Here is a 24,350-nt window from a genome sequence, read left to right as displayed (position 1 = left end):
AAGTTATGATGATAACCTAATGTTTTCATGTCTTTGTAAAAAAAAAAAAAATTGTAATTGTTTTCAACCTATCCTCTGATTGTAGGTGATGGCAGTAAGATGGTAGATGCAATAACAATGCTGTCAATAAGGGATCCAGTTCACATGGTTCTTATCAAAACTGACACCTCCAATGAAACAACATTGGTTGCTTCCTGCTTTCTGGACTGGCGGTCAGTTCTGAGCTCACCAAATGGGAGAACTAGTTCAGCTGTGGAGCTTTTTGGAGTAGGTAAGAAAGCAAAAGCCTGGTTCTGTACTAAAATGCTATTGTGTTTCAGTAGTCCCTCGCTAAACCGGACAAAAGGGTAGTCACCGGTGGGTGGGGGTGGGGGGGTGTTTCGTTTGACAAAAAAAAAAAAAGTACAGACACATTTATATTGCTTATTTTATTTTAAATGTATAAATCATTACACTTCAATAACACTGATGTGTTCCCTGTACACATTGCATTATGTAAAAATATAAATGAATATTTAGTAAACAATACAGTAGTAAAATCAAATGAATACCTAATGCACTTTCTTTTTGCTTTAACCTATAGGCTACCAGTAACACAAAGCAAATCATGTCGGTGTATTCTACACATTACTGCACAATACAGAAATAATAAAATATGCTAAATTGAAACTAAATAATTTTATGGCATTTTCTTTTTAACTATAGCCTACCTGCTACAAGATTAACACAAAACATTGATTGTTGTGCCGTATTAAGATGTTGTGATACTACAGGTATAGCCAAAAGTTTTGCATCACCCTATAAAATTAACAAATTTTGTTTCATAAAGTTGAATGAAACATGCTGGATAATGTTACGTACAGTTGTAGTTTTCCCATATATTTAATGAAAAACAGACAAAAATCTAGTACTGAATTACCGGTAGAATTTCCGGACCGGTAGACTTTTGCGATATAATTTTGTAGTTTCTCTTTGATTGCACAATGTTATTATTTTTCATTGTCTCAATCCTAAAATTCTAGGTGATGTAAAACCTTTGGCCTTAGGTCTATACCATGCCTTACATGTACTGCACACACTTAATATAAATAAGTAATTGTACAATGTACATTGATGTGTCAGATTTTCTTTTCTTTTTTGCAAAAAACAGTTAGACAAATATAACTTTTGATTGAAATTAGAAATGATTTGTGTCATAACATGGAAGAAAATAAAAACAGGATTCCTACTTATATTAGGAATCCTGCAATTAATAATAATTACATTAATATTAGTGAGTCGGGCCTATCATACCAATTGGATTAGAAGTAGCCACAGAAAACTTATAAACACATTGTGGAAAAACATGCATAATATTTTTGCATTTTCTTTGTAACAGGCAGTGAGGCAAAAGTTCTAGTTGGAATCCTAAACATAAAGCTGGAACTCCTTCCACAGCTGAACCAGACACTCACCCAGGAAGTAGTCAATGCACAGGTAAGACACTGAGGGCTGTGTGTTCACTATGGTACATCTAATAATTGGTAAATATTTGAATCCTTTCAGTTCTACTTTCATTTTTAGCAAGTGTCATATAATTTAAATTTCAGTTAGCATGCTTTAGTAAAGCTTTTTCATCATCTTCATAAACCTTTTTAGAACATAAAGTTTATAAACGAGAGGAGACAATTTGGACCATCTTGTTCATTTGGTTGTTAGTAGCTTATTGATCCCAGAATCACATCAAGCGGCTTCTTGAAGGATCCCAGGGTGTCAGCTTCAACAACATTATTGGGGAGTTGATTCCAGACCCTCACGATTCTCTGTGTAAAAAAGTGCCTCCTATTTTCTGTTCTGAATGCCCCTTTGTCTAATCTCCATTTGTGACTCCTGGTCCTTGTTTATTTTTTCAGGTCAAAAAAATCCGACATTGTTGGTATCGACATTGTCAATACCTTTTAGGATTTTGAATGCTTGAATCAGATCGCCGCAAGGTCTTTTGTTCAAGACGGAGTAGATTCAGTTATTGAAGCCTGCCTGCATATGACATGGCTTTTAAACCCAGAATAATTCTCATCTTTCTTCTTTCCACTCTTTCTAAAGCAGCAATATCCTTTTTGTAGCAAGGTGACCAGAACTGAACACAATATTCTAGATGAGGTCTTACTAATGCATTGTAAAGTTTTTTAATTACTTCCCTTGATTTAAATTCAACATTTTTCACTCTATATCCAAGCATCTTGTTGGCCTTTTTTTATAGCTTCCACACTTTGTTAGATGAAGACATTTCTGAGTCAACAAAAACTCCTCTGTCTTTTTCATAGATTCCTTCTTCAATTTCAGTATGCCTGCGTGCAGTACCTTACACTTTTCTCTTTTAAATGTCATTTGCTGTGTGTCTGCCCAGTTTTGAATGCTGTCTAGATCATTTTGAATGGCCTTTGCTGCTGCAATAGTGTTGCCACTTCTCTTATTTTTGTGGCATTTGCAAATGTAGCAAGTTTGCTTACTATACCAGAATCTAAATCATTAATGTAGATTAGGAAGAGGACATATTATGATCCCTGTGGTTCTCCACTGGTTACCTCGCTCCATTTTGAGGCCTCTCTAATCAGTACTTTCTGTTTTATACATGTTAACCACTCCCTAATCCATGTAAATGCATTTCCTTGAACCCCTACTGCTTTCAGTTTGAGAATTAATATTTTATGCAGGACTGTGGCAATGTTGCCCAAGCCCCTGTGTATTTCAGTGTGGTGTTGTTAATGTTGGTGTATAGTCATTAGTACACGGGATATAAGTCAATCATGGACCAATGGTCAATTTTACACAATTAAAGGTCAATTGTATTTAGGCATGAGGATTGCACAGCACTTTAAAATGTAGTAATATGTGAGCACGGGGAATTGCACTTATTAATTCACATGCAGTTGTACTGAGAGTCCAATTGAATGATTGATTAGCAATCGAGTCCCAGTACAGCTGCATAAAAGCAGCATGTTTTCACTCACTCAGGGTTGTGTGTTCGGTGAGTGGAGAACCGGTGTGGAGAGAAGAGTTCGCAAATTTATTATCAATGTCTTTTATCGTAGAGTGACACACAAACAGACAAAGCAGGCTTTTTGTTTGTCTCTTTGTTTTGGCTGCTAGTGCCGTGTCCTGTGTTTTGTTTGTCTTGCAACCTTTTTGTTTTCTGCTTTGTTTAATTATTAAATGCTGAGCAAAAACAATCGCTCAGCTTCACCAAACTCCACCTCTCTGTGTCTCCTCTGCGTTGGTTCCTGGTTCTGGTCTGACGTCATCCACTACAGCCGTCTTTGTATGGCAGCAAGAAACACTGCAGTAAAATGGTATATCCAGAAAAAGGTAAACCCTGGATACTGTTACCATATAGGTCATTTTCCATTTTGGATCTATTATAGTTTCCATAGGCTTACATATAATAGAAGTCAGGCTTATTGGTCTAGTTACCTGGTTCGGTTTTGTCTTCCTTTATGTGGATCGGTATAATGTTTGCAATTCTGCAGTCTGTTGGTACAACCCCTGTGTCAAGAGACTGTTGTATGGTTAGCAATTTGTAAATAACTTCTTTAATTTCTTTGAGTACTATTGGGTGCTCCTAGTCTAACACTTATGCCTCTGTTATGCTAAAGTTATTTAAAACAGGATAGAAACAGGTCGACATGTGAGGCATGTTGTCTGTATCCTCTTTTGTAAAAACTTGTGAAAAGTAATCATTTAATATATTTGCTATTTTTTCTCTTCATCTATGATTTTGCCATGTGTATCTTTTAGACATTTTACCTCCTTTTTGAATGTTCTCTTGCTGTAATAATATTGGAAAAAGTTTTTGCAATTGGTTTTAGCCACCTCAGCTCTCTCTCTTGGCCTTTCTAACTTTCTTTTTGGCTTGTGTTTGTAGTTCCAAGTACTCTTTTTGTGTACTTTGTTCTTGGTCCCTTTTAAACGCTCTCTAAGGTGCCTTTTTTCTCTGAATTTTTTTTATTAATTGATCTATTAAACTATTTTGTCCATTTTGTTTTAGATTTATATGTGTTTACTTTTGAGATGTAATTGTTTTGCGCCTCTAGTACTACATTTTTAAAAAACAGCCATCCTTTTTCCGTGGATGTTTTCTCTGTTTTACTGCAGTCTACATGTTAGTCAGTGTTTTGTTCCTTCTTAGTTTGCCTTTCTAAAATTTTAAACCTTAGCTTTAGTCATTGCTTTTGAGGTTTTAAAAAGCACTTCAAATGAGACCATTTTGTGGTCTGAGTTTTCCAATGGTTCTCTGACCTCTGTTTTAGTTATTCTGTCTTTGTTATTTGAAAAGACTAAATCAAAGCATGCCTCCCCTCTAGTCAGTGCATTGACAAATTATGTTAGGAAGCAGTCATTTGTCATTTCCACCATTTCAGTTTCGTCCATCATGCTCCTCACCAGGTTTTCCCATTTTATTTGGGGGAAGTTGAAATCAATTTCCCCATTAATATGGCTTTTCCTTTGCTGCATGCATTTCTTATGTCATTGTATAACAGATTATTTTGCTCGGTGCCTGAATTTGGCGGTCTCTAGCATGCCCATGTTATTATGCCCTTTGAATTTATGTCCATTATTCTGACCCATATTGATTCTGGGTTGTTTTTTCTTCCAGATTTAACACCTAGGCTTCAAGACTATTTTTTATGTGTAGCGCTACCTCTCCACCTTTTTTGTTCTGCCTGTCTTTTTCTAAGTGTGTACCGACTAATATTATGTTCATCTCCATAACTCTTAACGCTTCAAGTTCTAACATTTTGTTTCTGAGACTTCTGGTATTTAGATAAGTACATTTAATGGCTGTATTACCTGAATTGTTGCCCCTGTTTTGATGTAGACTCTCCTGTTTTTTTGTTGATTTCTCCTCCCTTACTTTCTGGTTTAACCTTTTGCAGTCCTATGTCGGAGCAGGTCCAACATTACAATTTTCCCTTTCCAGTCAGATGTCGGACCTTGTCCAACATTAACAAAAAGATGTAAAGCACAGGTCTCTAGTTGTTTTTTCTCCTGAAAAAGCTAAGAAAACCTTTCAATGGCCGAGTGAGACCGATAGGAGACAAATGAAACCGAAAAAAGGCGTGTCTCGTAGCCCCATGCATTACAGAGATAACACAGACTTAACAAAGGAGATAGCTGCTTCTGCATCCAGCTCTCAACAAATATCGCAGACATTTGCAGAGCTTTTTGAGATGTTATAGCAATAAAATAATGACTTGGATTGCATTATTGAGGAGTTTGGTGATAAAACGAGTGATCAGGAGAGGACTTATCAGTATGCATGTCTATAAAGAGGTATGTGAAAAATTCAGCTTACAAGGGGTGGGACTTGGCTGGAAATACAGTACTGAGTGTCCTTTTGTGATTCAATGGCTTTTAAACCTGTTTTACGCTGAAAAAAAAATTAAACAGTGCTTGTGGAAATAAATTGTACCTGACAAGCCTGACAAGCGCTGAATAAATGGACTGCAAAAGGTTAAATGCTTCTGAACCTCCTTGAGGTTCCTTTCTCTGAGTAGATTTGTTCCCTTTTTTATTTAAGTGCAGTCCGTCCCACTTATATAGATAGTCCTAGCTGTAGAATGTGGTCCAATGTTCAGGGAAGGTGAAGCCTTCCTGTGTGCACCACGTTTTCAGCCATGCGTTTAGATTAATTATTTCCAGCTGTCCATATGCTCTTTTACAAGGTGCCAGTAGTATCCAAGAAGATACCACAGTTTTGGTCTTGTCTTTTAGTTTTCTTCCTAGCTCTCTGAATTTGTTTTGCAGAGATTTTGGTCTGTCTCTTCCAACGTTGTTTGTACCGATGTGGACGACTACTACCGGGTCGTCTCCTGTTTGTTCTAGGAACCTGTCCACGTTCTCAGTGATGTGTGTGACAAAGGCTCCTGGAAGGCAGCAAACTTGTAGTAAGGGGGTCTAAACTGCGAACTGAACTTGCTGTATTTCTCAATATGGAGTCCCCAACAATCATGACCTCCCTTCTTTTTGCTGTCTGGCCAACACTGTTAATAGGGTCCCAGGTGTTGTTCCTTTCATTCTCTTGATGTTGGTTTTGATCATCTAAATTTTGAAATGGCTTAAATTTGTTTTGATTTCTTGTGGTTGTGTTTGACTTTGTGTGTCCCTGCTTCTGCCTACCTGAACCCAGCTGTTTTGACCCTCTTCTATCTCTCAGTCTGTTAGGGGTGCAGATTTCCAAGAATTGTGGGAGTGCCAGCTCCTCAATCTCCTGTTGCTGTCTCATTTCCTGCAGCTCCATTTCTAGCATACTTACTAGTTTAAGTAATTGCTGGATCATGCAGCACTTAAAACACACTTGTTTTAGCTCTGCTGGGTTTTCTTGGATTTCCCACATCATGCAGGTATCATAGACTACTGGCTTGAAGGCCATGTTATTATTACATTAAGTTTAGTTTCTGCAGTTGTCAGTCTGTTTTCAAACTGCTTCTAACTGCTGTGCACTTTTAAACGATGCACTTCTCACACGATGTCACTCCCATGCTGTCACTGGAAGAATTGTATGGAGTGCCACTTGTGCCAAAATTATCCAGCCTTTAATGTCAGTTTGTTCGTCAATTCATGAATCGGTCAATTTGTCCAGCAATTTGTTCATAAATTCCTCAATTATACAGAAATTTATATTTGTTAATTATTCTAATAATTAATTAATTTGTCAATTCATTAGTACGAAAGGCAGTACGGACTTTAGTGTGAAGCGTTTGCTCAGCGCTTAACCTGCAAATTTCCAATCAGCCAGACAAACTCCCTGCAAATTTCCCAACAAAAGACAAACTTCTAACTGTCAATCTCGCACTATGCCAAAAACACTGCAACCTTTCTAGCCAATGGGAGCACACACTGATATTTTAACCAATGAAAATCCAGCCTCATTCAAAACTGCTTCAGCCAATAATATTGCAGTTTATAAAAGGGCGTTTCCAAAGATATTCTATTTAGCAAGATACTTGACTGCTGATTTTCAATGGAGACTTAAGTCTCACTGCACGCAGAGCATTGTGGTATATACAGAGAGCTAGCAGAATTTTTTCTATGGAGAGTCAAGCCTTTTGTATTAATGAATTGAGAAATTAATGAATTATTAGGTGAATTAACAAATAAGTTTATGAATTACTGTATGAATTGACAGATTGCTGGACAAATTGGACCAGTTCATGAATTGACAAACAAATTGACAAATTAATGGCTGGATAGTTTTGGCATAAATGGCACTCCATAGAACTGCCTCACTTTGTTGTGTTCTGTTGTGCTGGTAGCTCTGCCACTTCCCCTTGTCTCAGAACAGCGCTGAATTTGAATCAGCTGTTCTGAATTTGTTTGTGATCAGAAAAAGACATGCAGCTGTTAGAATTTAAGCTGCATTCATTTCCAAATTAAAGTAGTTTCTGATGAAAGCAATTCTAAGTTTAATTTCTCCTTACTGCTTCTAACTGCTCTGCATTTTCAAACAATACACTTCTCGCACGATGTCGCTCTCAGTCACATGATGTCGCTTTGTGGCAAAGTGGTAACACCGTGTAACAATTTTTTATTTTTTTTTGTTCCTGGGTAGTAAGTGTTATTTCCTAATTGCAGTATAATCGTAAATCTCGAAAAACTACTCGCTTCTAAATCTTTTGTAGTCATTTTTGTATTACTTTAGTATGAATACATGTTCATTTGGATTCATATGTTGTTTTTTTCTGACTTTATGTGAATGAAAAGACACACATTTGCCTGTTTTCCCATTGGAAATAGTGATATTTTGAAATATCACTGTCCTGGTCACAAAAGCAAAGTTTGTGGGGAATAATAGCCATTTTTTATACTTTTGAGGCATAAGCAATTAGGAAATAACACTTACTACCCAGGAACAAAAATTGTGTTACATAGTGTAATTAGTCAAGCAGGTGTACAGCAGGTGCAGTGCTGGTGCAGTAATCCCAAGAAACAAACAGACAATAAAGTACAGGTGAAATGGTTTGTTTTTAATGGTTTTATAATCCAATGGTCTGATGACCAGTCAGTAAACAATAACGAGCTTGCAATACACAACAGTATGTATTGCACAGTAGTGAAAAGAGTTGCAGTCCCGCAAATAATAAGCACAATACTAACACACACAATTAGACACACACACGATCACCAGCCAAAGTGAGTGCTGTCAGTGCTTGTGCTGCAGTATAATATAAATAGGTGTTACAGCGGTGAACAAGAGGTGAAGTGTTGTCCGGGTTTATTGCTGGCCTATAGTGACAGCTCCGGAACGTGTTAGCTGTCTGTAAACACACAAGTAACAATTATAGACACGACAAACAAAACAAACACTTATTTATTTTGCGCACTCATGGGTCCTTCCAGGTTAGGTTTCGTAACCAAAGCGAAGCAAAAGATTAATGATTCTCCGGCCCCTTTATGCTGTTACGCGTGACCCCTTGGCAAACGATTGCAGCTGCTTTTATTACTTGCAGCTGCTACCTCATTTACCCTCCAGGTCAATATGTTCCTGCAATGGAGTCTCGTCTGACCGACTTCCCGACCCTGGAAATGAATTGTCAGGCCAGCCTGTTTCAGGACTTTCCCTTTTGCTATTTTGTGCCCTCGCAGGTCGGGAGGGAGATTTCCAACCAGAAGTCATTATATTTCCTTCACACGCTCCCACCCCACACGATGTCACTCCCACCTCACAGAATGGTCTACCTAAGTTGTGATTTCACCTGTTTTAGGGGCCAGTGCATACCAGATAAGTACGGAGAGAAAAAAAAAGTAACCTTGTTTAAATGAACTACTGCACAATGCAAGCAATGCAAACTATGTCTCTTCCTTCTGTAGATAGGCTTTTTTTTATTCCTTTGCGGTCCTGTGTGCATTGCACTTAGGCTTAAAAAAAAAAATAAAAATAAAAAAAACATTTACAAAAATATACTCCAAAGTGGTTAACGTTCTTGTTTACTGTTCAAATGACAACAATGTTTTAATCAGCCTATCAGTGAATCTGTACTGGCTTTTCTGTGACCTGTACTGTTTTGATTTAGGTTGATAAAGTCTAGTTTTCAGCATTTGAGGTAAAACACCATGGGTGACAAAGCAAAAAGAGCAAAGTATATTTCAGCCGATGATCGTGTCAGGACATTTTCAAAAGAAACTGTACGTGCAGATGGAAGTAATTGTTTTGAACATCTTGTGTCTTTGGAGAAAATACAATTGATCGCTAATTAGCTTCAGAATCACACATTAACAAAAGGCTACTAAAGAGGCTGCTGAACATAAAATAAACAACTTTCAGAAAACAAACTGGAAAGTCAGCGCAGACAAAAAGTATTCCTGTCGGTTGTAGCCAAGTTAAATCAGTACTACAGATATGATCTAGCACAGCCTCCTCATTTCAAACCACCTGCTGCTCACTTTTTAAACGCAGTTGAAATTTTAGGCTTGAATAGGCACATTTTCTTTGTTTTGTCTCTGTAAATAAAATAAATTGCTGGATGGGACAAATAACATGACAACGAATGTGCTGCATACAGTGGCTTGCGAAAGTATTGACCCCCCTTGGCATTTTTCCTATTTTGTTGCCTTACAACCTGGAATTAAAATGGATTTTTATTTGGATTTCATGTAATGGACATACACAAAATAGTCCAAATTGGTGAAGTGAAATGAAAAAAAGAACTTGTTTCAAAAAATTCTAAAAAAATAAATAACGGAAAAGTGGTGCGTGCATATGTATTCACCCCCTTTGCTATTAAGCCTCTAAAGAAGATCTGGTGCAACCAGTTACCTTCAGAAGTCACATAATTAGTTAAATAAAGTCCACCTGTGTGCAATCTAAGTGTCACATGATCTCGGTATATATACACCTGTTCTGAAAGGCCCCAGAGTCTGCAACACCACTAAGCAAGCGGCACCATGAAGACCAAGGAGCTCTCCACAGCTCAGGGACAAAGTTGTGGAGAAGTACAGATCAGGGTTGGGTTATAAAAAAATATCCGAAACTTTGAACATCCCACGGAGCACCATTAAAGCCATTATTAAAAAATGGAAAGAATATGGCACCACAACAAACCTGGCTAAAGAGAGGGCCACCCACCAAAACTCGCGGACCAGGCAAGGAGGGCATTAATCAGAGAAGCAACAAAGAGACCAAAGATAACCCTGAAGGAGCTGCAAAGCTCCACAGCAGAGATTGGAGTATCTGTCCATAGGACCACTTTAAGCCGTACACTCCACAGAGCTGGGCTTTACGGAAGAGTGGCCAGAAAAAAGCCATTGCTTAAAGAAAAAAATAAGCAAACACGTTTGGTGTTCGCAAAAAGGCATGTGGGAGACTCCCCAAACATATGGAAGAAGGTACTCTGGTCAGATGAGACTAAAATTGAGCTTTTTGGCCATCAAGGAAAACGCTATGTCTGGCGCAAACCCAACACCTCTCATCACGCTGAGAACACCATCCCCACAGCGAAGCATGGTGGTGGCAGCATCATGCTGTGGGGATGTTTTTCATCGGCAGAGACTGGGAAACTGGTCAGAATTGAAGGAATGATGGATGGCGCTAAATACAGGGAAATTCTTGAGGGAAACCTGTTTCAGTCTTCCAGAGATTTGAGACTGGGATGGAGGTTCACCTTCCAGAAGGACAATGACCCTAAGCATACTGGTAAAGCAACACTCGAGTGGTTTAAGGGGAAACATTTAAATGTCTTGGAATGGCCTAGTCAAAGCCCAGACCTCAATCCAATTGAGAATCTGTGGTATGACTTAAAGATTGCTGTACACCAGCGGAACCCATCCAACTTGAAGGAGCTGGAGCAGTTTTGCCTTGAAGAATGGGCAAAAATCCCAGTGTCTAGATGTGCCAAGCTTATAGATACTTGCAGCTGTAATTGCTGCAAAAGGTGGCTTTACAAAGTATTGACTTTGGGGGGGGTGAATACTTATGCACGCTCAAGTTTTCTGTTTTTTTGTCTTATTTCTTGTTTGTTTCACAATAAAAAATATTTTGCATCTTCAAAGTGGTAGGCATGTTGTGTAAATCAAATGATACAAACCCCCAACAAAATCAATTTTAATTCCAGGTTGTAAGGCAACAAAATAGGGAAAATGCCAAGGGGGGTCAATACTTTCGCAAGCCACTGTATATTGCCTTTATTAAAGTATACCAGATGCCCTTGGCTAAACAAGTTTTGGGGCTGTTTCTAATCAATTTCCACATCTGCGTAACTTGGCAAAGCTTTGCCTTATACTTCCAACCAATTCAGTGAATGGACAAGTCCACACCAGACAGAGAATGTCGGCAGCAACTGCAGGGGGATGCTGCATGATTGCCTTAAACAAATGACAGCAGTCTGTTTTAGTACGGAAGCAAGTACCACTGTTTTTGGCTTTATAGTCCTCTGAAATACTGTCTACTTGGGCTTATTTAATGTTTAAACAAGTCTACGAAATGTCAGAGAAATCCTAATTGTATTCCACAACCTACCTGTGAAAAATACATAAATTTACCGCGATTTAAGTAGACCCCTATTTATATGGTATCTTTTCATTTGATCTTAAGGAGAGGTCACAGGTAAGAGGTAATTACATTTTTTATAAAGCATGTTTGGTATGTCCATGCTGTGACTAATGAGCACCATCTAATGGACAGGTTTTGTAAGAGCATACATTAACATATCTGCATTCTAGCATCTGTCCCACAGTAACCATGGCCCTGTCTGTACTCTACAAGGAGTTATACACCAGTTGTGTAAATTCATGATGTCATCCAACATGTCTGCCATGTTTTTTATTGTAGCAACTTCCCTTGAGCAACGTTTAAAGACAACCACACTAGGATCATGTGTGGCAATTTTTTGGTTCAGTTGGTTTTTATAAGCCAGTTTTGTATGTTGATGATGTTATCCAATGTGGCTGCCATATTTTTTACAGTAGCAACTTCCATTGAACAAGGGTAAAAGCCAGCCATGCTTAGATCATGTATAGCAATTTTCATTTTAATTGAATAAGTCTTTTCAGAGAAGGTGTTTTGTTTTTTTGATGATTTTACATTTTTACTGTATTTTTGTGACATCCAACGTGGCCACCATACCAGAAAACCAATCATCTTCTTATGAACAACAGTTAATGTTGGAGTATCCCTAAACATGTATAGCAAGTTTCAGAACTCTGCAATAATTAGATTTTGATACGTAGACATTTTAACAGTCTTTGCAAAATCCAATATGGCTGCCGAACCATATGACCTGCGACATTTGTTTTTGTTTCTGGTACACCGTCCCATGGGCATCTACCAACCTACCAATTTTCGTGAGTTTTTGAGCAACTTTGGGGAGGAAGAAAAAAAACGAATAACTAGAAGTTGAAAGCAACTTGACGGCTTCCAGTATTCTTGTTCCTATTCGTGTTCCATAGTAACCATGACCCTACATGCACTCTGTATGCAGTTATAAGACACTTTTGCATTTGACCTTGATGAGAGGTCAAAGGTTACAGTCAGATGTTTTTTGATAGCGCATATATGGGTTCTTGTGTACCATAATAAACATGACCCTATCTGCACTTTCTAAGGAGTTATAATCTAGTTTTGCATTTGACCTTAAGGAGAGTTCAAAGGTCACCGTCAAGACAGTTTTTGAATAAGCATATAAAGGTTCTTACCTGTGTTCCATAGTAACCATTACCCTATCAGCACTATGTAAGGAGTTATTAGCTAGCTTTCAATTTGACCTTAACCCTTAACGGTCCATTTATTCAGCGCTTGTCAGGCATGTCGGGTCCAATTTATTTTCACACGTGCTGTTTATTTTACACGTGCTGTTTAAAATTATTTTTTTTCCGACTAAAACAGGTTTAAAAGGCATTGAATTGCAAAAGGACACTCAATACTGAATCTCCAGCCAGCCCCACCCCTTGTTCGCTGTATCTTTCACATACTTCTTCATAGTTGTGCATACTGATAAATCCTCTCCTGATCACTCATTTTATAACCAAACTCCTCAATAATGCGAGTCAAATCATAATTTTATTACTATAACATTTCAAATAACTCTGCAAATGTCCTTGATTCTTTGAGCGTTGGATGCAGAAGCAGCTATCTCCTTTGTTTATGTCTGTGTTATCTCTGTATCGCATGGTGCTATGAGATACGCCCCTTTTTTCCGGCTTAATTCAGCATTGAAAGGTTTTCTCTGTTTTTCTGCAGAAAAAATGACTAGAGACCTGTGCTTTACATCTTTTTTATGTCAGACTGGAAAGGGAAAATTGTAATGTCGGACCTGGTCCGACATAATACTGCAAGGGGTTAACTGTGCTCGACCCGGAGCCACCAGCCAAGCTGATCGCAGATTGTTGACTTTATGCTTGATACCTATGGAGAGGAAATATTTCCAGCTACAAAAAATCTAATTATCAAACACATGACAAATATGCAGGCTCAACCTGCATCATGCTTATTGTAGATGCCTGTAACTAGATCCAGACTACTGTGCTTGATTGTATGCCTGGAGAGGATATTCATCTTATGGACTGTGGACTGTCCTTGTAACTTCCAGAGAAATGTACTGAAAAAAATGAACTCCTACAAGGCTGACTGCAGTCGTACAGCTGGACTGGAAACTACCAAATAGGCTGCAAACTGGTGCTTCGCAAGAACATTGACATTGCCACTAGTGTCATCAATGGGGCAATAGGGAAGCTTGAAGCTGTTTCCTACTATCTGGAAAACACAAGTATGGTCAAAAGCATAACCATCAAATTTAACAATAGAGTCACCTATACCTTTGAACATTTGCTCTCAAAGTTTGAAAACATGGACAGTCTACATTCTTCGAGAGCAGTTCCTAGTTATTGGAGTTCATGCAATCACAAATGCCAGGGTATGACTCTAAAAACAATTAGGATGGATCTTGGTAACTCCATTTCCTCCTATGGACAAAGTTTTGTTGCACTTTCCAGAGTTACATCCTTAAGCGGTGTCCACCTTTATCATCTTTTTGATACCACCTGCATTAAGGCACCTCAAACTGCAGTTGTAGAGTACACCAGGCTCAGAGGGATTTACTGCCCTAAGTTGATAAGCTTGAAGGAGACCAACACACACAAGGAACACAAGGTAAAAGATCAAGTGCATTTCATTCACCGAGCCATCACAAATGTTCAGGAACAGCAAAAGTCTCAATCTACAGAGACAGCGGTTTTCAAACTGGGGTACGTGACAGTGAGTGAGCGTTGAGCGCACACATGTACATATTTAAATAGCATGGCGGTGGTCTGCAATCTGTAGGCTAAAAACAAGGAAAAAAAAAATCATTGTACAATGTTGCTGCTTTTAAAATGTGTAGAATTTACTAGGTCCGTTTTGCTTTCTGGAGTTTAAATGTTCAGTGTTTGTAGTTTAGTTTAATCAGTTCAGTGTGTTTTATCTAAGTTTATGTTTTTAAATAACAATATTATTGAGTTTAGCAGGCAGCTGTGTCGCCCTATAGACAGTGAAATCACTGCTCTGTAGTGTACACGACTGTGTTATCTTTATGTGTTTTTTTTGGCTAATTCGTTGAAGAACTCCTTTGTCGAGTAATTGCATTAGGCTACGCATGTATGCCGCTAATAAAAGCAAAAACACAGTATTATTATTATTATTATTAATATTATTATTATTATTATTATTATTATTATTACAAAAATGGAATTGTGGATTTAAAATAAATAAATAAATAAATACTACTACTAATAATAATAATAATAATAATAATAATAATAAATAATCAATCCCTAACTCTTAGATTGGGAAGTGTCTGAAATTGGATTCCCTGCTCCAGACCTATTGAGTGTATTCATATCATATAGCGAGTGCCCATCAGCAGGCTGTCTGGCAGCTGATTAACATGAACAGACAACTTCACTAAACACTAACATGTAAGCATTTTGCTAAAAGTCATTTTTGACTGCATGATATAAATGTCACCTTTCTACTTTAATCAAATTTAGTTTTTGGAAATATTCACTTCAAAACAGTGTGCTTATTCTGACTGGATTCGATACTGCACAAGACACACATAGCATTTTAAATGTCCAGCTCAACTGTTAAACCATAACATTCAAGTTAAATAAATAAAAAAATAATAATTAAAAAAACATATTTAATACGTTATTCAATATTCACATAGTTCTGCATGCTACCAGATTTTTCTAAAAGATGCCTGTATTTGTAAATTTTAAATAGTTTTTATGCAAAATGCCCCGTCTGTTTTCTCTCACTTCTGCATTTGTTAGAAGAAATGCACAACTTTTGTTGAATTGCTTTCTGATGTTTTAAATTAGAACCCTAGTTTTGTTTTCAAAAGCATAACCTGTTTTTGGACTCGTTTGGCCACTTACTGGTCTGGATTTTGAAAATTTTACATAGCATTTTTAGTTCTAATTGTATTTTATTTTAATTAGTTCAACAGCAGTTTTCCATGAACAGTAACTGGCCGAACACTAGCCCCTCCTCCTTCCCTGTGCCTTCGAGTCCTGTTTATTTATTTATTTTTTTAATGACTCACTTAAATTTTTTTGTAACAAAGTCCTATTCGTTCATTTTAAAATACAGAATAACATACCCTTGTCTAGGGGCTGCATTGTTTACTAATCAGGGTGTAGTTTTACTGAAATCTGTGATAAAAAGCAGGCACATCCCTCACATTGGTAGGTAATTGGTAGGTATATATATATAAAAATTATATAAGTCAAATTCTGTAAGTACTCAAGCCTAGTAATTAGAAAATACTTTTTTTTTTTTTTTTTTTTCTGTTTTCATAGGTATATTATGACCCTATCTGAGATGGGGGTATACGGTAGACTCGTTTTTTTGGAAAGGGGTACAGGGCCTAAAAAGTTTGAAAACCACTGTTCTAAGAGAACACTTGCAGTTACACATCCATTCATAGGCTTGAGCAACCCCAATTTCACCTCATGCTATGCAAATGCAACATTGCAGTGCCGCCTTCAGGTGCAACCTCTGAAGGATTCATTAAAACAGTCAGCAAGAGGCTATCAGGAGCTTTGTTCACAACTATGATCATTTGCCATCCACAGCATTTCTAACTACTGTGGATATTTGTCGCTTCTTAGGAAAAGCCTTCAGTAGAGGTGAGCAGCAAGATGATGCAGTTTCTCACCAAATTGTCTGAAATTTGTCTTGAAGTACCTTGCATGGCTTCAGTCACAATAAGTCATGACATTCTATGCTAGATGTAACTACTGCTCATCAAGCCGACAGGTGTTGCATGTTTACCCTCTACACGTACCTGCTGGTACAGATTCCATGTGTTTGGAAGAACTTATTGATAGAAATGACAAATGGGCAACGATTTTTGGTAGCAAATGTAGGCAATGCAAAACTTCTCCAATCATGAAACATGAACTTATTCAGTCAGCAGGAAGAATGATTGCACTCCAACCATCACAAAGCGACACAATGCCAAGTTTACTGCTGTGCAGAAGAACAAAATTACTGTGGACAACAGGAATGACCAGTTGGCTTCCATTATCATACACCAAGGACAGGGTGTTCCTTCAGGACAATATGTGTCTCTTCATGCTGTGGGTGCTACTGAAAAATGGGTGGCTTTTATCAAGAGGTATGCTTTACAAATGCCTTACATTGACCTAACTCCATAACACCTCTATAACAAGGAGAATATTGTTTTTTTTCAGCATTAAAATTTGTTAGTATACTACCCTTTAGCACTGACATGCATATGTACCTTTTTAACCATTCATAACATTTTAGTTTTGTACCTACGTAAATATAAATATATCAATACCTACCAAAATAGACGTATTGTTTTCACTCCTCATAGATATACATTTGCAACTAAAAGAATACTGTTTACACTTTCAGTACTCTCCAAAAGTCCCTTCTACCATTATTTTACTTTCAAATCTTTTCTCATTTCTCTTATATTATTCACTTATTACTCTATTGTCTTGTCTGTCTGTCTATTTGCCATACATGTTCTCAATTATCTTTCCCTCACTTTATTCATTATTTAATGAAGTAAAAAAAGAAGTGATAACTATAACAAAAACGCAACAGCCGTTTAAAGTGGTGATATCAAACACAAAAGCCCAAGTTAGGAGAAGCAATTGGGGCAACCCTGACAAGCATCAAGCAAATGGGCACCATTGGAAAGGTGCTGGTGCCCAACATTCACACAATTGTTGCTTCTAACTTCTTTTTTTCATCGCTCCACTTTACATTGAAATGCTCATTCCCTGATACAGCGAATTATATAATACACCCTATTTTTAAACAAGCATTTTTTGAAAAGTTTTTATTAGCACTACATTTTTTTACATTTGTTTTTCATGGTAACATAAAATGAAGCAGAAAATAACAATTTTGTGCTTAAAATAAACTTTTGCAATATTAAATGCTTAGCATTGCAAATAGGCCCAAACGAGTGGATGATTAGCTCAAGTTGAAGAACTCTTGCCTTCTGTATGCCCCAAGTATTTTGCGTGGCTTCTTTTGTAGGTTCAATGTTTATTATTATTATTAATAATAATAATAATAAAGCTCATACAGTGGGAAAGGAAGCTGCCACAAAAATAGAAATTAACAAGAATAATTGAAAGGCTACAGTTTTTTGTCCTTTAACAATTAAAAGGGAGTGACTTTTTGATGGAAACAAGTTGCATTTGAGATTCAAAGGAACAAGAACATTAAAAAGGAGACATGCTGTATAGTATTTATTTAAGAAAAGATTTAATTTGAAACTAAAATTATATTTTACCTCAACTGTATTTCACTGAATACTTGTATCAAGTTTCACAGACCTACTTTACTGTGCTGACTTGGCAAAAAAAAAAAAAAAAAAAAATGACCTAATTTTGCTTGTCAGGTGTAGTTTTGTTCACTCTCAGTATTGGCATCTCTGGGTTTGTGAAACCAGCAATTAAAGTTCACTTATTATGTGATATACATTCTAATTTCAGGTATAATCTGAATCTTAACTTCATTCATTCAAATTGCGTTCTTCAGCAAAAAATTCAGCACGGCAGTGGATCCCAGATTCCTGCCAGTTTTCAGGATTTTCATTCATTAATTTATTTATTTTACTTCTCACTTTTGCAAGGACAGTGATGGCCAGTCTTCAGAGAGAATTTATCATGTGCTTGATGTGATGATGTCATATGTGATGTCAGGCTACCTTAACTTGCAACAATTTCCTACTTTTGCAAACAAACCTCAATGTTGCTTTAAGGTTTTGCCATTGAAAAAAAAAAGTGTGTGTGTATATATATATATATATATATATATATATATATATATATATATATATATATATATATATATATATATATATATATATATATATATATATACACACACATACATACACACACTGAGCATCAAAAGAAATGTATCACTATTATAACATTTATTTTAGAAAAAAAAAGGTGTATAAGTGATGGACATTGACAATGTTTTTGGTTTCTTTTTAGTCACTTCATCATTCATTCTTGACCATGACACACTTGAGTGACTATGACTAAAGCATATACACTTAATCACCCAATTAGTGAGACAGTTGATTGGACACTGGCTATGGAGTGATTTACTGCTGAATTGCATACTTGAATAAATGCAATAAAGAAAATCACAGAAAAAAAAATATGCCATGTCTGTAAAGAGAGCAACACCTTCATGCAATCGGCATGTTGGAAGCTGGACTAGTAGTTCACAGTTGCTCACAGCCAGCAATTTCAAACATGGCGAGATGATATAACCAGGCACACACTGTCAATGACAGGCCATGAACTGTGAGACCAAGAGTCACAACACCTGCCCAAGATCGACAGATCATTTTGCAGCATCTTCGTGATGTCAGTTGTTAATCAGCACAATACAAAGTCACTGCGCCTCCTCTAAAACAGAGTTTGTCATTTTTTATCCAAATATAAGTTTCTTTTGATGCTCAAATATAAGTGATACATTTCTTTTGATGCTCAAATATAAGTGCTAAGTTTCTTTTGTTGCTCATGATTGTGATTATATGATTATATAAAATGTTTACCAAATAATACATGGAAAGTATGACGTGCTCTTTTATGGACTGTTGGTATATATTTTGGTATTTGTGCAACACTATGTCTGGGTTTTTGTTTGGTTTCCCTCGCATTTTTTTAATTAAAAAAAAAAAAAAAGTGTTGGTGGCCAATTGAGGCACTGGAGGTTCTTCAACACAACTTAAAAACTTCTTGTAACCCCAGTTTAATAAAACTGCACTGTATCAGTAGTCATGCTAGACCAAATTGGAACACTGACAGAAAAAATATACGCCCATATTTTAATATTAAATCATTTGAATTTGAAGGGGAATTTCTCTGGCTAAAGAAAACTAAAGAAAAAGACTTATTTTTGTTTTTGCATGTAAGCCGTGCCATTGTGGAAACTGTGTTATTCATCAGTACTAGAAACTAACTGAAAGAGATTCTGATACAACTCTTAGAGGTTAGTGTCTGAGAATTTTGTGGTACAGGGTCCTTGGTCTTTAAAATGTCATATAATAATAGATACACAGTAGGAATACTGGAGAATGTTGTTAAATAAAAGCTATAAGTTTCAAGTTTCTTACCATGCTACTGTTTGTCATGTGAATGCTTGTGTTTGGAACATATTCTAATAGATAAATCTGATTCTCTTTAACTGTCTAGCAAACTTTAGAGCGACAGAGAACTGCAGAGAAAGAGAGGCTGTTCCTTGTTTATGCTAAGCAGTGGTGGAGGGAGTTCCTACAGATCAGACCTTCACACAACACAAAGCTGGTCAAGATTTTTGCTCAGGTTGGTATCCCTAGGAAATTGCTGCAGTTTGTTTCTTGATTGTGTGTCCTTTGATTTCCTAGAGAATAAAATCTCAGTGCAACAGCCCTCACTACACATTTGTGGATCTAGCCATTTTAATGGCAGCATTATAAAGAAATACATATTCTTGCATCACTTGTACCATGCAGTTAACATACTCACCATGTAGAGTATGACAGAAGAATGGACACTTATTGCATTATTTTTTGAATGAGGAACCTAAAGAAGATCCTTTCATATTTTCCTATGTAGGATGTAGCGTAAAATCTACATCTTTTAGGATTATAATATTGGTTTATATATTAAAGATAGGGTGCAATGACATAAAAAGTCATTGTTGAGTGCATTAAAACTTTCTATACATGTCTTGAAAGTTTAATTCACATTCATTACTTATAAAGTGGGGGGCACATTTGTGGTTGGACAGTTTTCAAAAACCTTCGAGACCTCTACCCGGAAGAGCGCGCGTGCGTGACGTCACATCGGGACATTTAAAGTTGTAAACAAATACAGTAGATGGAGGACAGAAGTGAGAGCGATGTTACCGGTTTGGATGTTTTAGTGTCTTAAATCAAACAGATCAGAAATGTTGGTTTTGTGTTTCATTTATATTGGCTTCACAATGTAAAAAAAAAAAAAAAAAACTTGTTTACATCTGCACTTCTCTATCTTCTGTGGTTTGTTGTAGTCTGTTGATGGTAGAGTAGGGTTTCAGGTTTTTATTAGAATTTGTTTCTTGGTGTATTTTCACGCCTGATTTTATTGAAAAGCTTGTGCCAAGCATCCTTATTCAGACGGTGAATTTATTTTGAATAATATTGCTTGATTGTTGCATCTATGCAATCCTGCTGTAGCGCATTACTGGAATTTAGTTATTATCAAATAAGAAGTTAAATTATCAATTGTATTTTTCGACTACGCCACCCTAAATAAAGGTGAGGGACCTCCTAATTATCACCCATACAGGTATTTAACTGGGCAGAACATCAGTGACTGATAGGAAGTATACAAAAAAGGAGGCAGATTGCAAAAATAGCATTTATTATAGCCTATTAAAATATAATATAGCCTACATTAACATCATAAAGTAGCCTAAGACATTTTCACAGGTCGGATTGGGAAAATAATAATAAAGAAGTAAAGTTGAAGTTTATGTTAACATTAGTGATCTAAATAATCCGGAGACAGAAGATCTTATGCGGGAATGTCCCGACAAAATTGAGAGACTTCATAGGAATGCATACGAGAATGTGACATAACGTGATCATTGTATCACATTATATATTAATAATGTACATGGGAGGTTGTTGGCTATATGATTGCGTCACTGTATACATAAGAACATAAGAAAGTTTACAAATGAGAGGAGGCCATTCGGCCCATCTTGCTCGTTTGGTTGTTAGTAGCTTGTTGATCCCAAAATCTCATCAAGCAGCTTCTTGAAGGATCCCAGGGTGTCAGCTTCAACAACATTACTGGGGAGTTGATTCCAGACCCTCACAATTCTCTGTGTAAAAAAGTGCCTCCTATTTTCTGTTCTGAATGCCCCTTTGTCTAATCTCCATTTGTGACCCCTGGTCCTTGTTTCTTTTTTCAGGCTGAAAAAGTCCCTTGGGTCGACACTGTCAATACTTTTTAGAATTCTGAATGCTTGAATTAGGTCGCCACGTAGTCTTCTTTGTTCAAGACTGAACAGATTCAATTTTTTTAGCCCATCTGCATATGACATGCCTTTTAAGCCTGGAATAATTCTGGTCGCTCTTCTTTGCACTCTTTCTAGAGCAGCAATATCCTTTTTATAGCGAGGTGACCAGAACTGCACACAATATTCAAGATGAGGTCTTACTAGTGCATTGTACAGTTTTAACGTTACTTCCCTTGATTTAAATTCAACACTTTTCACAATTTATCCGAGCATCTTGTTAGCCTTTTTTATAGCTTCCCCACATTGTCTAGATGAAGCCATTTCTGAGTCAACAAAAACTCCTAGGTCTTTTTCATAGATTCCTTCTCCAATTTCAGTATCTCCCATATGATATTTATAATGTACATTTTTATTTCCTGCGTGCAGTACCTTACACTTTTCTCTATTAAATGTCATTTGCCATGTGTCTGCCCAGTTCTGAATCTTGTCTCGATCATTTTGAATGACCTTTGCTGCTGCAACAGTGTTTGCCACTCCTCCTACTTTTGTGTCGTCTGCAAATTTAACAAGTTTGCTTACTATACCAGAATCTAAATCATTAATGTAGACTAGGAATAGCAGAGGACCTAATTTTCCAGTCTGTCGGATCGGTATTACGTTTGCAATTTTCCAGTCTGTCGGTACCACCCCTGTGTCAAGAGACTGCTGCATGATCTTGGTTAGCGGTTTGTAAATTACTTCTTTCATTTCTTTGAGTACTACTGGGAGGATCTCGTCCGGCCCAGGGGATTTGTTTATTTTAAGAGCTCCTAGTCCCTTTAACACTTCTGCCTCAGTTATGCTAAAGTTATTTAAAACTGGATAGGAACTGGATGACATGTGGGGCATGTTGTCAGTATCTTCCTTTGTAAAAACTTGTGAAAAGTAATCATTTAACATATTTGCTATTTTTTTTTCTTCCTCTACGATTTTGCCATTTGTATCTCTTAAACATTTAATCTCCTCTTTGAATGTTCTCTTGCTGTTGTAATATTGGAAAAACATTTTGGAATTGGTTTTAGCTCCCTTAGCAATGTTCATTTCTATTTCTCTCTTGGCCTTTCTAACTTCCTTTTTGACTTGCGTTTGCAGTTCCGTGTACTCTTTCTGCGTACTTTCTTTTCGGTCCTTTTTTAATGCTCTGTAAAGTGCCTTTTTTCGCTGAATATTTTTTTTAGTTGATCTATTAAACCATTTTGGCAATTTAGTTTTACATTTAGATTTGTCTACTTTAGGGATGTAATTGTTTTGCGCCTCTAGTACTACATTTTTGAAGAACAACCATCCTTCTTCTGTGGGTGTTTTCTCTATTTTACTCCAATCTACTTCTGTTAGTCTCTGTTTCATGCCTTCATAGTTTGCTTTTCTAAAATTGTAAACCTTAACTTTAGTCTTTACTTTTGGGGATTTAAAAAACACTTCAAATGAGACCATGTTATGGTCTGAGTTTGCCAGTGGTTCTCTGACCTCTGTTTTAGTTATTCTATCTTTGTTATTTGAAAAGACTAAATCAAGGCATGCCTCCCATCTAGTCCATGCCTTGACAAATTGTGTTAGGAATCAGTCATTTGTCATTCCCACCGTTTCTATTTCATCCTTCACACTACCCACCGGGTTTTCCCATTTTATTTGGGGGAAGTTGAAATCCTGCATTAGTATGGCTTTTCCTTTGCTGCACGCATTTCTAATGTCATTGTATAAGAGATAACACCGTGTAACAAATTTTATTTTTTTTGGTTCCTGGGGAGTAAGTGTTATTTCCTAATTGCTTGTGCCTCAAAAGTATGGAACATGGCTATTATTCCCCACAAACTTTGCTTTTGTGACCAGGACAGTGATATTTTGAAATTTACCTGTTTTCCAGAACATTCCAGATAGATTCAGTGCTGAGTAAACTTGGAGTAACTTCTAGAACTTTCCAGTAATATAAATAGTAGTAGATATACAGGGGCCTTAAGCCCACCAGTTCAGTTTAGTTCCAGCTGCCTAAGTGGATGGCTGCAATGGTGGCATTCCTGATGAGTGTGCAAGGCGGTTTTACCAAGTTTCCCTGCTATCTTTGCCTTTGGGACAACAGGGACACCAAGGCGCACTACCACAGGCGGGACTGGCCACAGCGGACCGAGTTCTCTGTGGGGAGGAACAACGTCAAGTGGGAGCCACTGGTGGGCCCCCGGAAGGTGCTGATGCCACCACTGCACATCAAATTGGACCTTATGAAACAATTTGTCACAGCTCTAGAGAAGGAGTCGGCAGCCTTCAAGTACCTTCAAGGCAAAGGTCAAAGCCGGTGTCTTCGTCGGACCACAGATAAAGAAGATCCTGGAGTGCAATGAATTCCCCAAGAAGCTCACTAGTAAGGAGAAAGCGGCTTGGAACAGCTTTGTCGCAGTGGTTCGTGGCTTCCTGGGCAATCACAAGACCGAAAACTATGTGGAGCTGGTTGAGACTCTGGTGAAGAACTACGGCACAATGGGCTGTAGGATGTCCCTCAAAGTCCATATCCTTGATGCTCATCTTGATAAATTCAAGGAGAACATGGGAGCGTACTCGGAGGAGCAAGGCGAGCGCTTCCACCAGGATATACTGGACTTTGAATGCCGCTACCAAGGACAGTATAACGAGAACATGATGGGAGACTACATTTGGGGGCTGATTCGTGTAAGTGATTTACAGTATAATCGTAAATCTCGAAAAACTACTCGCTTCTAAATCTTTTGTAGTCGTTTTTGTATTACTTTAGTATAAATACATGTTAATTTGGATTCATATGTTGTTTTTTTCTGACTTTATGTGAACGAAAAGA

General features: G+C 37.2%; 1 protein-coding gene across 2 annotated transcripts in view; it reads left to right on the top strand.

The window, feature by feature from the left end:
• Nucleotides 1-24,350, top strand: part of cep76 (centrosomal protein 76) — a 101,108-nt gene that overhangs the window by 46,491 nt on the left and 30,267 nt on the right. The window contains exons 5-7 of one of the 2 annotated variants that reach the window (XM_041248054.1): nucleotides 86-271; nucleotides 1,379-1,476; nucleotides 19,711-19,839. In XM_041248054.1, coding sequence (XP_041103988.1) covers nucleotides 86-271; nucleotides 1,379-1,476; nucleotides 19,711-19,839 — 413 coding nt within the window. The remainder of the gene's footprint in view (nucleotides 1-85; nucleotides 272-1,378; nucleotides 1,477-19,710; nucleotides 19,840-24,350) is intronic. The other variant, XM_041248056.1, reaches the window with a different exon arrangement.

The sequence above is a fragment of the Polyodon spathula genome, chromosome 4 (assembly GCF_017654505.1).
Source record: "Polyodon spathula isolate WHYD16114869_AA chromosome 4, ASM1765450v1, whole genome shotgun sequence".
In the NCBI taxonomy this organism is placed as follows: Eukaryota; Metazoa; Chordata; class Actinopteri; order Acipenseriformes; family Polyodontidae; genus Polyodon; species Polyodon spathula.
Note: the sequence above shows the minus strand (reverse complement) of the source record. Positions and strands in the feature narration are given on the sequence as shown.